Source organism: Saccopteryx bilineata, chromosome 4 (genome assembly GCF_036850765.1).
Source record: "Saccopteryx bilineata isolate mSacBil1 chromosome 4, mSacBil1_pri_phased_curated, whole genome shotgun sequence".
NCBI lineage: Eukaryota > Metazoa > Chordata > Mammalia > Chiroptera > Emballonuridae > Saccopteryx > Saccopteryx bilineata.
Genome location: NC_089493.1, coordinates 210265299 through 210279858, shown reverse-complemented (window position 1 = coordinate 210279858; position 14560 = coordinate 210265299). Strand labels below are relative to the sequence as shown.

The 14560-nt window shown below is 33.5% G+C and overlaps 1 protein-coding gene across 2 annotated transcripts in view; it reads left to right on the top strand.

The window, feature by feature from the left end:
• EDIL3 (EGF like repeats and discoidin domains 3) overlaps positions 1 to 14560 on the top strand; it is a 595375-nt gene that overhangs the window by 444838 nt on the left and 135977 nt on the right. For both annotated transcript variants that reach the window (XM_066273737.1, XM_066273736.1), the window contains 2 exons: positions 10010 to 10165; positions 11677 to 11821. In XM_066273737.1, the coding sequence (XP_066129834.1) occupies positions 10010 to 10165; positions 11677 to 11821 (301 nt within the window). The remainder of the gene's footprint in view (positions 1 to 10009; positions 10166 to 11676; positions 11822 to 14560) is intronic.

Genomic DNA, 14560 nt, shown 5'->3' with positions numbered 1-14560 from the left:
ACAATTGGTACCAAAAGCCAATAGGTTGCTGTAGGCGCTCTGTCCATTGCCACAAGCCCCATCCAAACCCCTCAGAGGTTACATGGACATCAAGCTCACAGGGCCTGGCAGGATCAAACACATTCAAGGCCTGTTTCACCTTGACAGCTCTCTTAGCGGCTACAAATGCACCTTGTGCCTGCTCAGTCCAGTCCCAGTGAACCCCCTTCCAAATAAGGTGATAAAAGGGATTCAGTAACTGATCTAAATAGGGTATGAATGCTCACCAATACCCCAACAAACCTACAAATACCTGTAACTGTTTTACCGTAGTGGGCACAGGGTGTGCTTGGATCTTATCTATAACCGCGTCAGGGATAACCTTGTCTTACCCGACCAGACAACGTCCAAGAACTTAACAGATAACCCAGGTTCTTGTCATTTGCCCTCTTTGACCACCCAGCCACATGCTTTCATATAGGATAGCAAGGTAGGGACTGCTTGTTTCAGTTCTGGAAGAGTGTCACTAGTTAGCATAATGTAATCATATGAACATAATGATACATATGAACCGCCTCTAGCTATTTCCATTTAGCCAGGTCAGCAACCACCAGCCCATGGAACAAGGTGGGGCTATGCAAATAGCCCTGTGGTAATACTGTAAAGGTCCGCTCTTCCCAAGTGAAGGCAAATTGGTCTCGACTCTCTGCAGCTCTTTCTCCAGCTCATGCCCTGCCATTGTTGCAGCTAGGTCCACAGCTCACCCTGGAGCTCTTGACCTCTCGCCGCTTCCCACAGAGAGCTCTCAGTTTTCTCTCACAGGGCTATAAAAAACACCCAGCCTACAGCCCCCATAAGTATAGCCATGGGGCTGGCCCCTGCTAGAACCATATGGGGAATCATATATGCTGGAGAACAGTGACCACTTTTCTACACCACCCTTCACAGATGTAGGCAGCTGATAAAGTCTGCTCTGAATCCTGCCCACTATGCCAGATGTAATGCTGGTGGTTGAGGCCAGGCAGGTTCCCACTGAATTCAGGCAGATGGTAGAGGAACTAACTGCAGAACCAGAAAGCATTGGGCCATCCCTGTTTATTGGAAACTAGCAAAGACAGGCAAGCAAATAAACAACAAAAGAGAAAGAGCTAATAAACAAAGGAAAATCTGCTATTCTCTGTAAGGGCAAGGGAGCAAGGAAAACTTCATCTCACGGTGGCAGGAGAGCAATCACCACCCAGGGGAGGCACCCATATAGGCCACACTCGTGTGCCTCCGCCATGTGCTCACACACACTAATCAAGCAAAGTGCTTGCAGCCGGTAAACCCGCGAGCAAGCCTAACACAGCTGCCCCACAAATAATCTCATGAAAATTATTGCTTTTGCTTTTAATTCATTAGAAGGACAGTTCTGATGTTCAAATGAAATACTCATTTCCTGAAATTAAAAGGTGGTTGTAGCTTGATCATTCTTTATTTAAGAAATGTGTTTTTCTTTTAACTTATGCATGAATACGTGCTTATCTAATATACAGTAACAGCAAATTTATCAAAGTGTGGCAGCACCACGTGTGTGTGGCCTATGTAAGGGCTACGGGTGCTTGTCTCAGGGGGATTGCAGATGGCAGATTGCCTGCCCACCACTGTGAGGGGCCATTTTGTGATTTTTTTTGCTCGAGAGAGGGTTTCCCCTGCCTGTGTGCTTGTCCACCATGTGAGACTTTATTACTTGGAATGGCCCAATGCTTTCTTATTCCGCAATTTTTCTACCATCTGCCCGAATTCAAAGTGAACCTGCCTGGCCTCGGCCACCAGCATTACATAAGGTATATCTTTAGCAATTCTGGTGATGGAATATATATATCTGTATATCCATGGCATATGCCTATCAGGTTTTTCCTTTTGTTATTTAATCTTTTAACTAGTACTTTATTATTTATATAGTAATCCATAATCCTTATTAAAAGAGAAAAATTAATACATCAAAATCCTCTATTCACTAATTTTAATATTCAATTTAAACAAATTTCCTGTGGTTTGTGCAAATAGTGAAAACATTGGTATACATGATTATTGCTATAGATTATTAAGTACTGTATTTTTATATGGTAGTGTAATGTAATATGCTATCTTCAAATCTTTATTTTTAAATAGCAATTCACAAACTACTGCTTGTATTTTTGCCTCAATAATCATTAAAGAAATAACCACTTTGTTAGATTTTAACATGATTTTTTTAAGACTAAATTATAATCAGATACATATTTTTCTTACTAACTGATCTTGTTACATTAATGAAACAAGGAGACCATTAGACTGAGTTGGCTTTAATACCTTAGCAAGCTACTTCAGCAAACCAAAAGCTAAGCCTATAATGTCTCAAGATTAAAAAGTCAAAACCTAAGGACAATCACAAACAGCCAACTAGGTTTTTCAAAATAATGCAGCCACTTAAGCCATAGCCAATCAACTAATTTCTTTTCTTTGCTTCCATCTCTTCTACATAAAAGTTTCTCCCCTAGTTCCTGTTGCTGGAGTCTTCCTAATCACTTTTGATTTGGACTGGCTCTTTTAAATAGATTTTTGTAAAAATAAACCCTTAAAAATTTTAATATGCTCCAGTTTTTATTTTCAAAATCTTGAACTGGCAAATGCTTCCTACATTTTCTTAACAAACTAATTCTTCCCCTTCAACATCCCATGTATTACAAAATTTAAAAAACTGAATGATTGTTTTCCAATTAAATATAATAAAAAATAGCTCAGCTTTGCAGACAATATTTATTTGCATGTTATGTTTGGAGGGTATATGTAGACTGAGACCAGCTACCATTCAGACCCAGCCTGGATGCCCTTTGTAAACGTTTCACAAGTTTTGGTAACAAGCTAGAGGTAGAGAAAAACAATTAGCTATTTGTAGAGCCACTCTTAAAGCTAATTACCTGCTTAATATTATCTTTTACCTAAATTACAACCATAAATAATTTTAAGTATGGTATTAAATAAGTATGTTTAAAGTGCTTATGCACTGTATTTTACACTAGGGAATAAATCTCAGGAAATGCTTTTGTATGTAACAGAACTACAGTATCAGATGGCCTCACTTACATCATTTTCCTGACCTGGAAAAGAGAGGAGTAATTGGGAGGAACCAACGAACCCTTCTTCCACTTTGGACATCATCTGCCAGCACTGATTTGAGGATGAACTTCCTTATTTCATGGCATTATTATTCATTTCTTACCTTCCTTCCCATTTGTCTTCACACATAAAGACACCCAAACTACTAGAGTTGATATGCAACCTTCATTTTACCTTCTCCGTGTTGATATATTCAAATGAATTAACAAAAAGTGCCTGATGTTATGTTATACATATGTGTTTTTAAATTTATATAAGTGGCATTGTGTATATTTAATTCTGTTTGCTTTCTCGCATTCTGATGTTTTTAGATAGCAATGTATAAATCTAGTCAATCACTTCTCTTAAAAAATATGCCTATTTGCATGTACGCAAGAGCACACACACATGCACATTTTATATTTTAAACTCTCTATTTCTCTGTGGATATTTACCTAAGCTGCTCTTCTTTGCCAACATAAAAACATCTACAATAAATATATGTGTACATTTTAAAAAAACTTTTCCCTTGATTTGAGAGAGAGAGAGAGAGAGAAACATGGACTTGCCATCCCACTGAGTTGTGTGTCATCGGTTGTATGTCCAACACCCCAGGACAATGTTTCTGCCATCGAGTCACCCGGCCAGGGCTATGTGTACATTTCTTATTGAACTATTATGCAAATTTTTAAGGAAAAATATCCAGGAACAAGTTTCTTTGCTTTACTAACAACTAACAGATTGAAGTGACTATGCCAGTTTATACTCCCACCATTATTGGAGGATTCATTACTTAATATTATTTTCTATTTTGTTTTGCCATTTTATTGATTGTAAATTGCTATCTTCTTATGTAATTTACATTTATCTAATAATTAGTGAAGTTTAGCTATTGACCTCTCCTTTCGTTTTGCTTTGTTTTCCTTTGGTTTCTAAGTCTTTGGTGCCACACCCGCACACCTGTGTGTCTGTAAGCTCCCCTCTGTGTGTATTTCAGATCAGGAGTTGTCAACGGAATGCACAATCCATATATTTGCTGTGCAGGCAAGGAGTCCCAAAAAACCAGTCAGGAGCTTCACAAGTCAACACTATTTCCATAATAACTCTAAGACTTTCTTTGCTATTTTTGTGTTTACATTAGCACCAATGCAACAAAACAAAGGTGAATAAAACTGTGCATGCCTAAACACAAATCAAGATAGTAGCACCAAACTGTATCAGTAGTCATTGTATTCATTTTCATCGCACACATGTTGTAGTACAAAAAAAGATAGTAATCCACTTTATTTAAGAATGTCTTTAATGAAGCACTAATGATTATTATTTTTATTAAATGCTAATAGTTGGTCTATACTTAATATTCAGCATTATGAAATGAAAATTACACATAAAGCATTTCTGCTGAGTACTGAGTATAATGGTTATTTCAAGGAAAAATACTTAGGAGATTGTGTGAGTTAAGATTTGATCTACCTTCTCCCTTTTTGTATGTAATGTTTAGTATGAAGTACAGCTGATAAAGTGGTTATTCATACCTAGATATATGGCAGATATTTTCTTCAGAATGAATAAAGTACTCTTGCAATATTAAGAAAAATTGCTGGTAGTAATTATTGCTAGTGATAAAATTTTAAATTTCAAGTAAAAATTAAATTTTTGGAAATAAAATATGTGTTTATGTTAACATTTAATTGGTTTATTATTATTTTTAATGAAATAAACATTTCTAAAATGTATCAGAATTAATGTGTAATTATGTATGCATTAATTTATAATTTTATACACACACACACACTGCTCACAAAAGTTAGGGGACTAGGGAACATGCAGACACCCCAGTACTTTCAGCCTTTCGTATAGTTTATTTTCACCAATAAAATAAAAGTTGGTTTTGTACCTCATTTGCATAATTAAACAACTTTCTTTGATTTGTCATTTGCTTCTCTGATATTCTTGTTCAATTAAAAAAATCAAATGCTTTTTTTATCGCTTCATATTCATTTTCAAATATCCACTAATTTTTGTGAGCAGTCCATATATAATTATATATATTATATATATATATGTATGTATGTATATAAACTCCCATAAAGCCTTGTGTAAGTGTATTTGCTTTTTGAGACCTTTGATAATTTTTATTAAAGGAGTCTGGAGACCTAAAAGTTTAAGGACTAGTGTACTCACTTAGCTCCTGTCAGTTTTGACATTACACTTATCTTTTCCCAGGCTGTCTGTCACCTTTCTGCTAACTTCCCTTGTGTTGTACTTGGTTAAATATAAATCTTGAAATTTTTTTAAAGCCAATTTGATTTTCCCTTCACATTTTGTGCTTTTCTGATTTTTTTAGAAAAACAGCTTCTTCATCTCTGAGGTCACAAAGATATGCTTCTACATTTTTTTTTTTTTTTTGATTAGGTGAATAGTGTTACTTTTCACATTTGGTCTTTAGTACATTCTAATCCCATTTCATTTCTTTCTACATAGAAATCAATTTTCCAACCATTTTCTAAATAATCTATCCTCTTCCCACTGACTGGTAATGCTGTCTCAAGTATGAATAATTATTATTACATAGCCTCTTTCTGAATGAATGCCCCTTCCAATTCTACATAGATAACATGTCTCTGCTAGTTTACATTTTTCCTTAAAATGGCCTTGTAATGGCTTAATACATGGCAATATTTCTTCCATTGTTTACTTCTTTCCAGTATTCCTTTAGCTATTTTTCAATGTTTAATTTAAACTAAAAAAAGATGGATTCTTAGAATATATTTATCATGACACAGGAAAGTATATTCTTCTTGATTTTGGTGAAAACTATACAGTATTTACAGATAAAATTGAGGAAACAAATTTATTAATCTGCCTTCACTAAAATTATTATTGGTTTTCTGTTATATCTTTTAGTTAAAAAATTCTCATAAGATCATAAGAATTATCTATTAAGTTAATTTCTAAATTTTTTATCATTACTTTTGGTATTATGAATAACATCTCATTATTGATGCATTATTTGTCCCTTACAATAGTATAAACAGAAGTATGCAGTATATACTGCTCTGTTGCTACAGTCTTAGTGCTCATTCTGACATAATTTCCAGATAATTGTAGACTCAATTCTTTGATACCACACCAAAGTTTGATAATCAATAATTTTTAAAATCTTATGCCAAAATATTTTTCTTTCACACACTCTCTCTCTTTCTCTCACCTTCTCCCTCTTCTTCTCCTTTTTCCCTCCTTATTTTTGTTCATTTGTTTAACAACAGAATAGTATTTTATTTTCTGGACTTTTCCATAATGAAATGACTTAGACCTTTATTGATAGACATTTTAAGCTATTTGAAATTGTGTTTTATTATACAATAACGTTACGTGAAGCAACTTTGTATCTATATCAATTTGCCTATGTGTGATTATACTTGTAACTAAATTTCTAGAATGAAATTGCTTAACTTAAAAAAAAACATTAACCCCACTTTGTCATTTGTATGTTGACTTTATTTTGCCTTTTATCTCAAAGAAATTTTTAGTTTAATAAAATAAAATTTTTAAAATTAGTGCCACAATTACAAAATCATTTCTACTCTGATATTATATTTATTTCTATATTTTCCTCTAGTCTTTTTGTGGTTTCATTTTTTATTTAAATATTTAATTTACCTAGAACTTACTCTGGAATAAAAGGACAGAGATTGAGCTAAATTTATTTATTTAATATGTCTACTAAATTGTCCCAATCAAGTTATTGAATATTCTATCTTTTCTTCACTGATTTGAAAATTCCTTATTTTAAATACAAAACATTTTTACATAGTGGGGTTTACTAATTAATTTTCATTTCTGTTATACTGATGCAACTTCAATATAGTAGAACTTTAACATAGTGTCTGGGGTGGTTAGTACAGGCAGAATAGACAAAATAAAAGGCCGACCACTTTTTAGCCAATGCTATTTTACAAGAGATTATAAAATAATGTCAAAATGGAATAAAAAGGATTTACTTGTAGCAGGTTTTGTGGTGGAGATGTTTCTCAAATCACTCTATAACCTTCTTCCCTGACTAAATTGTTTCTTATAGCAATATAGATTTCTGGTATTAAATTTGAGTATGACTATGATGGTGAAATCTTAGCCATTTTATATTGTATTCCTTATCATTCAAGCTTAATAGTACTAGAAACATGAAAACTCAAAAGCTAGTAACTCTTAATAATCTCAGGACCACTATTCTATAAATCACTTAAAAATTCTCTTAAAAATTGATTCTTATGATTCTATAATTTAAGCTTTAGAAAATTAGTCTATAGTTCATCAGCTAAACTCTAGCAATTTGGCTATCCATAACATATGTAAACAAGATAATTGAAATGACATAAAAAAAATTGAAAAAGGATTGTTCAGCACTATCAGGTATTGAATTTGACTTCCAAATTAGGAAGAAACATAATTCAAACTCTATTCTTTATGTTGTATATTTTAGAAAGGTTCAGATCATGAAAAGTCTCAGATTAAAAAAGAAAAGGAAAAAGAATGTCACACAAGATACTAAAATAATGTTATTCTTTCGTAACCATGTGGTTATTTATCTAACATAATAAAATAAAGCATCTTTCAGCGGTTATCTATTCCAAGTCCCACAGTTAAAATTCTAAAAATCAATCTTTAAATAAACTAACAAAGATCAATTTTAAAAGTAATAAGTAAGCCTGACCAGGTGGCAGCACAGTGGATAGAGAGTTGGAATGGGACTCAGAGGACCCAGATTCAAAACTGAGGTCGCCAACTTGAGCATGGGCTCATCTGGCTTGAGCATGGGGTCATAGACATAACCCATAGTCGCTGGCTTTGAACCCAAATGTCACTGGCTTGAAGCTCAAGGTTGCTGGCTTCAGCCTAAGGTCTCTGGCTTGAGCAAGAAGTCACTCACTCTGCTGTAGCTCCCTGTCAAAACACATCTGCAAACCAATCAATAAACAAGTAAGGTGCCACAACGAAGAATTGATGTTTCTCATCTCTCTCCCTTCCTGTCCATCTGTCCCTCTCTCTGAATCTCTCTCTGTTTCTGTCAAAAAAAAAGTTATAAGTAAAAGTTTTCTTTATGGGAGACATTGTCTTTTTTGAGCCTTCAAACAAGAATGGGTCATAAAATGTATTTATGTGAGTAATTTTGATGTCTGTATATTGAAGTGAGAAAAGCAATATTGGATCTCAGACTCAATTCACTAACCATAGACACAAAACTCAAAAGCGAAAGTGTTGTTTACAAGATTTGCACTGCAAGAGGGAAAAGGGGGCATGCTCACCTGTCAGAGATGGGGATGACCCAACCTCAGGTTTTAACTCATCAAAATTTCAGGTTTTCTTAAGTAAAACTGAAAATTGCTCTGTGAGCAGCAGCCAGGGAGGAAGCTCACACCATTCAGAGAAAGAAGGTGAGACTAGGAAGCTCAGAATGGAGAGGAATGTAGACCTTGCTATGTTGGCACACTTTAAAAAGCCAAAGAAAAAAGGGTGCTGCTTACATGCAGGATTTAGGATTTCCCATAACACGTTAACACATTTAAAATCTATAAATCCAGGGAAATAAAACATTGTAGGCCTTTTCATCAGTCACTGTATTTGTAGGGGATGGGAAAACTTTAAGGATAACTTTCTTAGTTCTCATTTTTAACTTTTTGAATATTTGACATGAAGATAGTTAAAAAGATAGATATATAGCTAGGTAGGTAAGTAGATATATAGAAGATAGATGATAGATAGATGATAGATAGATAGATAGATAGATAGATAGATAGATAGATAGATGATAGATAACTGATTACAGAGAGGCTGGTTTTGTCATGCTCATCATGTACCATTTCAAATGTTAACTCTCAGAGTTTTATTAGAAAGTGAAAACTTCTAATCACTTACATGAATCTGAAGATATTCTGGTTTTCTCTGGATTTGTAGTTAGTGGAGAGGGGAACTGTATAACAATTTTTTAAGAACATTGAAACAATACCTTTCTACTAAGTATAAATTTTGCATACAGCATAAAGGCATTTTAAAGTGAATGAAACAATATTTTCCATACTTGAAAATATATTTTCTTCTGATTGAGCATTTTATTATTATATATTAAGTGACAAAAGGAACTTCTCCTATTTAAATATGAGAAGAATATTAAAATTCTTGTTAGATGGCTGTTATTCCTGTAGGAAACACTTGTTGGGTGATTGAAATGGAGAGAAAATATGAAGAGAAAATACCAGTTAGAAAGTCTCCATATGAAGAAATGAGAAGAGCAAGTATTTGATGAAAAACTCTTTAAAACCTATAGTGGAGACAACCTTGTAAAGATCCAGAAACTGAAGATATTTCTCTTTGAATGGGAATTTTGTCAATATTTTTGCCTTTACTTTTTTTTTTTGATTCTAGCACTCAAAGATCTCAGGGAAATCTTCATGTTTTACTTTTAATAGAATTTGTTGAAACCTAAGACATTTGAGACACATTTACAATTATGTTGACCTTTGATTTTTATTGTAATATCACTGAGGTTATTTGACAAAATGATATTCCCCTTTTTCAGTTTACTAAGTCACACCTTCATTTCATAACCAACCAATGTTTCTATACGTAACATTTTTGGGACCCATTGCCCTTTTCAAAGTTTATTCACAAATACTGCTGTCCTTGGAAAGAGTATTCCATTAGAGAAAGATTTTGAACCTAAACTTGATATATATTTAATATTTACTTTTTAAAAAGTACAAGAAAATTAATATCATTTTTAATATATACTGATATTTAATATATACAGTATATATTTAAAAAATAAAAATCTTTCATTCTCAAAATGGATAATATCCATATTGTTATCCGGAAAGCAATGAGATAACCATTAATTATCTTGTATCCTCAGATAAATTTACAAAGAAAAATGAGAGTTACTGGTGTGATTACCCAAGGTGCCAAGAGGATTGGGAGCCCAGAATATATAAAATCCTACAAAATTGCCTACAGTAATGATGGAAAGAGTTGGACAATGTACAAAATGAAAGGCACCAATGAAGACATGGTAAGAATGACTTAACATGCTAATTTAAAATTCAAATTCCACTAATAACCATTGATTACCAAATGAATACTGAGTCTTCAGCAGAAGCTTTATGTTGTTGAAAAGAATTTTATGATCTTTTAGACTAGTGAGGTAAAAAGGGTAAGGTGTTTTTTCAAATTAAAAATATACACTGGCTACCATTTAAGACTTATTCTGATTTTCATTAGTGATCTTATGAACACTTTATCACACTTTATCACATAGTTAACAATGTGTGTGTGACACTTGTTTTCTTTTAACAATAGTCAATTTCAATTTTACTTTATTGCTTTGACAGATTAGCACTTTCCATAACCAAATAACTATACATTAAAACTATTATTTGTGCCTGACCTGTGGTGGCGCAGTGGATAACGTGATGACCTGGAAATGCTGAGGTCACTGGTTAGAAACCCTGGGCTTGCCTGGTCAAGGCACATATGGGAGTTGATGCTTCCAGCTCCTCCCCCCTTCTCTCTCTCTGTATGTCTCTCTCCTCTCTAAAAATGAATTAAAAAAAGAAAAAAAACTATTATTTGTAAAGAAAAAAATATTATTTTAAAAGAAAAATACCAAATGATAGAAAAGATGTATTGCTTTATACACTTAATATTAGAAGAAAAATATTATCATTTAGCAGAATAATGTATTTTAAAGGAAATAAATATTCAATGTTTCTTTTACCTTTTATGATATTCCCAATTTTTTATTAAATTTTTTAATTCAAAAAAATCACAACCTGTATCTCATGCTATTTAAAAAGAACTCATTAGACTAGACTTAACAAATTATAAATGACAGGCTTTAAAAATTACTTTCTTAAGTGAGTTTAAATAAAAATACTGATTACCAGGTTATATAAAAGGCAAAATAAAAATGAGACTTAAAGAAATTAAAAATAACATACTTAACCTTTAATTTTTAGAGGGGAATATAATTTTCCCCTGGAGATATAGATATAAAGAATTATGAGTCTCTTATCCAGTGATCTGGGACTGGATAATAAGGAAGTAATCTTAGGAATCAGACCTTAAAGCATCATACTTCTTTTTGCTCATAGCATTAGAGAGCCTGAGTGAACAGGAGGTAGAGTCCTCGGAAAGATGAGTTCCTAAAGGAAATAAAGGGATAGATACTAATAGCAAGATAGGGAGACCCAGATTAAGTTGAAAGGCTTAAAGTTCTCATTGCTCAGAAAAAAGAAAAGCATACCCCTGGCTCTGAAAGACTGGGCTTAAAATGGGCAATACACTCATAGTAAAACATAGTTCATACTGTCAACAATAGTAGTTTTTAACTTTAATAGTTTATCTTAGGTTTTATATATTCAGCTGATGGCTAGGTGATTCCTAAATGTTCCAGACCCCCAAATTATTTAATCTATTTTTTTGGAAAGATTATATTGGGTAGGATATAAGATCAATATATAAAAATAGGTAAAGGAACTATTATGATTAATAATTATAATTCTGTATTATCTCTTTACACAGGTGTTTCGTGGAAATGTTGATAACAACACACCCTATGCTAACTCTTTCACACCCCCCATAAAAGCTCAGTATGTAAGACTTTATCCCCAAGTATGTCGAAGACACTGTACTTTGAGAATGGAGCTTCTTGGATGTGAACTAACAGGTGAGTCTCATATTAGCTATTTCATTATTTTCTTTAAAGATAAAACATATAATAGTATGTAGTTTACTATGAACCTGCAGTTTTTCAGCATCCGTAGATACTCATTTCTTCTAAAATGTCTAGGGCATGGTTCAATGAGAAACTGTGTGTGTGTGTGTGTGTGTGTGTGTGTGTGTGTGTGTGTGTGTAGAAAAAAAGTTCTAAAACAGAAGGGAACAGACACAGAAGAAGTAGTGCATTTCTTTGAGTGGTCAATGAAAATACAACAAATTCTCCCCAGAAACTTTTATTTACTTAAATGTCTCATTTTTAATAGTACCTATGATTTATATTTTGTTACAAAAATTTAATAAACTGATTTCATAAATTGCAGTTACATTTAGAATATATGCAATAGAAAAATAAGCTTTATCATTGTCCAACTACTTGTATCAACTTGGCTTTTGGAGTATTTCTTTTTGTAATGAAACATGTAAATTTATCATTTCTCCCAAGGAGACAATTCTTCAATAACAGGATTGTTACTATAAATTCATTCTTGAATCATTCTTATCTACTACCATCTTGCTTATTGTACAAATAGTGATAAACCAAATCAAAGATAATCTATCAAAGGACTCAGTGTTAAATAATCCTTGTCTACCAAGAGCATCACTGTTAGATATAAAGATAAAAACTTAATGTGTGGATCTCACAGTGGTCCCATTTCAGAACAGCTAGACTCTGACCTAAATGGAAAATCTTGTCTAGGCATTTCACTGAGTTATATTTTTGGTGGTGGTTCTTATAATTCTAGCATCAACATTTATAAACAATCTTTGCTACTGTGACCTGAAAGTATTTTGTTCAAACAACTGTGTTTTGAAAAAATAATTCAAATTTGCCCCAATTTTTAATATAAACTTCAAATATGAAGGCTTTATCAAACTTAACAATAATACAGTGTGTCGTAAAGTCATGGTGCACTTTTGACAGGTCACAGGAAAGCAACAAAAGACAATAGAAATGCGAAATCACCAAATAAAAGGAAAACCCTCCCAGTTTCTGTAGGATGATGTGGCAGCATTGTGCGCATGAGCAGATGATGATGTAACACCGTGCATACAGCGGAGCAGCCCATGGCCATGCCAGTTGAGATGTGGATGGTACAGAGAAAAGTTCAGTGTGTTCTGTGGCTCGCTAAAATCCAATCTGTGACCAAAGTGCAATGTGAATATCGGTGCGTTTATAACAAAGCGCCACCACATAGGAATAACATTACGTGGTGGGATAAGCAGTTGAAGGAAACCGGCAGTTTGGTGGAGAAACCCCATTCTGGTAGGCCATCAGTCAGTAATGAGTCTGTAGAGGCTATACGGGATAGCTACCTAAGGAGCCCTAAAAAATCTGTGTGTGAGCTCACATCGAACTGCATTGAATAGGTATGAAACTGGAGAGTTTTCCTTTTATTTGGTGCAGATTTCACATTTCTATCGTTTGTTGCTTTCCTGTGACTGGTCAAAAGTGCACCATGACTTTACGGACATGCTGTACTATTTAGTTTCAAAAAGAGAAGGACACATCCCTGCAACAGAACAACTGAGAACTATTTATTCATTTCAAGAGGTTGCATATCAGGTAAACTGTATACTTTATATTTCCTTCCATCTTAGGTTTACTTGTGACACTGAGAAAAGCAATGATTTTTAAGCAAATAAAAGGTGCTATTAAAAAAAAAACAAATGTTAGATGAACACATTACATTTAAAGGAATTAGAGACGTTTAACTAGCAGAGTGACTCTTTTAAGAATCATATTTCACATTAAATATGGGTGCCTTTTATGAAGCAGCCAACATATGGTTTTAGTTCTATTAATTTTCCCAACAGGAGTGTTTTTCCTTATTTTGCTAATTCAAACCAGCTTACTGACAACCAGTAAATCTCAGCAGAATTATTGCTACCCAGTGTTTATATTGCACGTCACTCTATCACCACAGGCTGGTGTCAACACTAAGTCATTCATCATAAAGCAATCAAGAAGAAGCCACACTATGATGATGTTTGCTGCAAGTCCTGTGGTTTTCAGTTGCACAATATCACCTTCCCCATTTTTTTCAGTCATTTGATTCATGAGGGTCAGTCTCTCATACACGGCACAGTTACACCCCAAAAAGGTGATTGTATTTTACTTTCAAGTTTGACAAGAGGTTACACCTGACACTTCACAGATTTTATGTTTTCAGAAAGAAGCCATACTCATCTCCCTACCCCACAAATTTATTTTGAACATGCATGCAGAGAATAATATTACTTGATGTATACTTTTAAAGGCTAGGACACCTCATGATAAAAAATAATCAATTTAATTGTTAATATTTCAATTTATTCAGGTGCTATCCATGCTGGTAAATGTGTTCATTAATTTGTACCAATGAAATCATATGGATAAGAAGGGAAATTTGTGAGGCAAATTGGAAGAGTTTAACTATTACACTTGGAAATAAACAGTAATATAATGAACCAAACTATTTCCTGCAACCCAATGCAAGACTACAAAGCCCAAGAATGCCTTATTGTATTCAACAAACTGTTACAAGATCTTTAAGCCTGCCTAGAAAATCAGTAATCTTTCCCAAATACTTAAACAGAAAATCCACTAAATTCTCTGAAATAGATGTGATTTAAGATGTTTAGAATAAAATGGATCATGACCATAATTAAGTGAATACTCATTCATTCATTCTTTGAATAAATAATT